Consider the following 2,422-nt stretch of genomic DNA (forward strand, 5'->3'; position numbering starts at 1 on the left):
GCTCAGGGGAACATCTCTGTTATATCAGATATTGTTATGAGATAGAATAAATGACCAATGTAAGCCATTTTGAATGTTTTCTGTATTATTATTTTTTTATTATTTATTTTTTTCTTCTTTCTTTTCTTTTCCTTAGATCTTTGCCAATTCCCATGACTTGTCCACATGCCATCGACACATGTGGAGATAAATAACGTTTTCTTGTGTCGGGTAAGCACTGAATGATGAAAGCACATTCTAGCAGAAGGTATTCATGGTGTTGGCGATAAGTTCGCATTTGGTTCCTTGTCGTTTCCTTAGTGATCGTTGAAAGGAACTAGAGTGTTCTTTTGAAGATTGGGTCGCAAATGGTACATCTGAATAGCCACTGTCGCTGCTGTGACTTGAAGTAGACGTTCTTATATCTTGCATCGATTGACTTAAATTTACACCGAATGCTTTTCATGAAATAGATGACTCTTTCTTCATGTACAACACTACCTATAAGTGGCTTGCTAAAGTATATTTCGATTTTAAAATAGTGAGTGCACTAACCCTGCACGTCAGTACTTACCTCTCCAGCTCTCATAGTGGTTCTTAGCCTGTGTTTCGCGGAACCCCAGGGGTCCGTGAAAAGGCATCGAGGGGTCCGTGAAATATCATTATCCCATTCAATGAAAATTTGTTTTACCGATTTCTCTATATAAATGTGTAGGGCTACCGAATCCTACATTCATCTTTAGGCCTACGAATTTGTATTTTCGCAGCCTCTACCCCGAATATATATCCTGCATTCATTTCACATTCCCCAATCCCCTACATTGCACTGATAGATAATGGTAAGAAAAAATAAAACATTTAGTTAAAAAGCGAAGTGTCCCAATATCATGTACTGACTCTATGCATACGATACGCAGAGGAGGTTGAGGTTCAGTGGAGAACCAAAATTGGTGAAAGGGTCCTGAGAAGTTTAAGAACCTCTGCCATAGAATCCTTATTATGTCTACCAAGTATACCAACCCACAGACATAGTATACAGACCTACAAGTGTACACAAACATCATACACAAAAAATAACTCTTACCTTATCCTGTAACAGACCGTTAGAAGGTACACAGGTGAAGCATCGCGAGGAAAATTATAGCGCAAAAAGACATCCGTGGAAGGTACAGTCCAGACGCCCCTCTGCAAGCTCAGGACCCGCGCTTTCGACTCCTCCTGCGTGTCTGAGGGAGATGGCAAGAGGGGGCATTGGCAAGTTGGTTGGGTTGACAAGAGTGGGAATTAACAGGAATGGGAACTGAATGGAGTGAGAATTGGCGAGAGTGAGAGTTTACAAGAGTGAGAATTGTAGAACTGGGAACTTCCAGGCGTAATAGTTGACAGGAGTGGGAGTTAACAGGAGTAGGAACTAACTAGAGTCAGGGTTGGCAAGCGTGAGTTAGCAAGAGGAAAAGTGTTAGTCGACGAGACTGGGAAATTACAAGAATGAGAACTGCCAAAGTGGGCAAGGCGAGAATGTAAGTGGACAAGAATGGGGATTAGCAGGAGCTGGAGTTGGCAAGAGTGAGAGTTTGGCAAGAAGAGGAGACATGTTTCTTCTTGTTACTATTTCATTTTTACTATCAGCATCGCCGGTATGATAAAACCAGAGTTGCCAACTTAGCGCTTTTGGCGCTAAATCTAGCTCTTTTTCAAGTTATTTAGCGCTTAAATTTATCATTTAGCGCCTTAGCGCCTTTTTTAGCGCTTTTTAAAAATACTTAGCTCCAAATTTAGCGCCTTATGGCTCATTACAGTTGCTCTTTATCATGTACTTTTTATATTTTCATTTTTTTATTAATTCATTTGTTTATTTATTTATTTAGTTTTAGCTACCACGTAATGTCAGTACCCTAGACGCTTGATGTACGCATTTTGTGACAAACATACGTAAAATAAATACCTCTATAGGTGTGTAATGCTTTGTTTTATCAATAAAATAAAATCATGGCTGGTGCGGGAGAACCGAACCTGTCGGCCACTCGTCAGAGTCCTGTCCAAGTTGCACAGTTGCGTGTGTTGCTGCCATTCCAGTCTGAAATGCTAGGTAGTTAAGTTAAACAATATTGTACTACCTTTTTCATTGGATACTGTTATCATTAGTAATTTCACAGACGCGACGTACGTTTCTGGACATTTTGTAATATGCTTGAAATAATGGCACACATTTTCATGACATGCTTACCGTTGTGAATGACTGACAGTGGAATATGGATGGACCGATGCAACTGGAGAAAACCCCTTCAGTGATCTTGCAGAATTGGCTTTGACTGTCCTAACACTACCTCACTCGAATGCAGATGTGGAACGCATCTTCAGTCACATGAATATCGTGAAGTCAAAGCTACGAAATCGGCTGAGTATCAAAAGCTTAAATGCGTTGCTGACTATTAGATATGGA

General features: G+C 40.3%; 1 protein-coding gene across 1 annotated transcript in view; it reads right to left on the reverse strand.

The window, feature by feature from the left end:
- The window catches only part of LOC122253332 (uncharacterized), a 3,352-nt gene extending 3,172 nt beyond the window's left edge, over positions 1-180 (reverse strand). The window contains exon 1 of the mRNA XM_086554729.1: positions 145-180. Coding sequence (XP_086410855.1) covers positions 145-180 — 36 coding nt within the window. The remainder of the gene's footprint in view (positions 1-144) is intronic.
- Between the last annotated feature and the right edge of the window lie 2,242 nt (positions 181-2,422).

The sequence above is a fragment of the Penaeus japonicus genome, unplaced genomic scaffold (assembly GCF_977035675.1).
Source record: "Penaeus japonicus unplaced genomic scaffold, GWHDUDI00000001_assembly GWHDUDI00000030, whole genome shotgun sequence".
Taxonomy (NCBI): domain Eukaryota; kingdom Metazoa; phylum Arthropoda; class Malacostraca; order Decapoda; family Penaeidae; genus Penaeus; species Penaeus japonicus.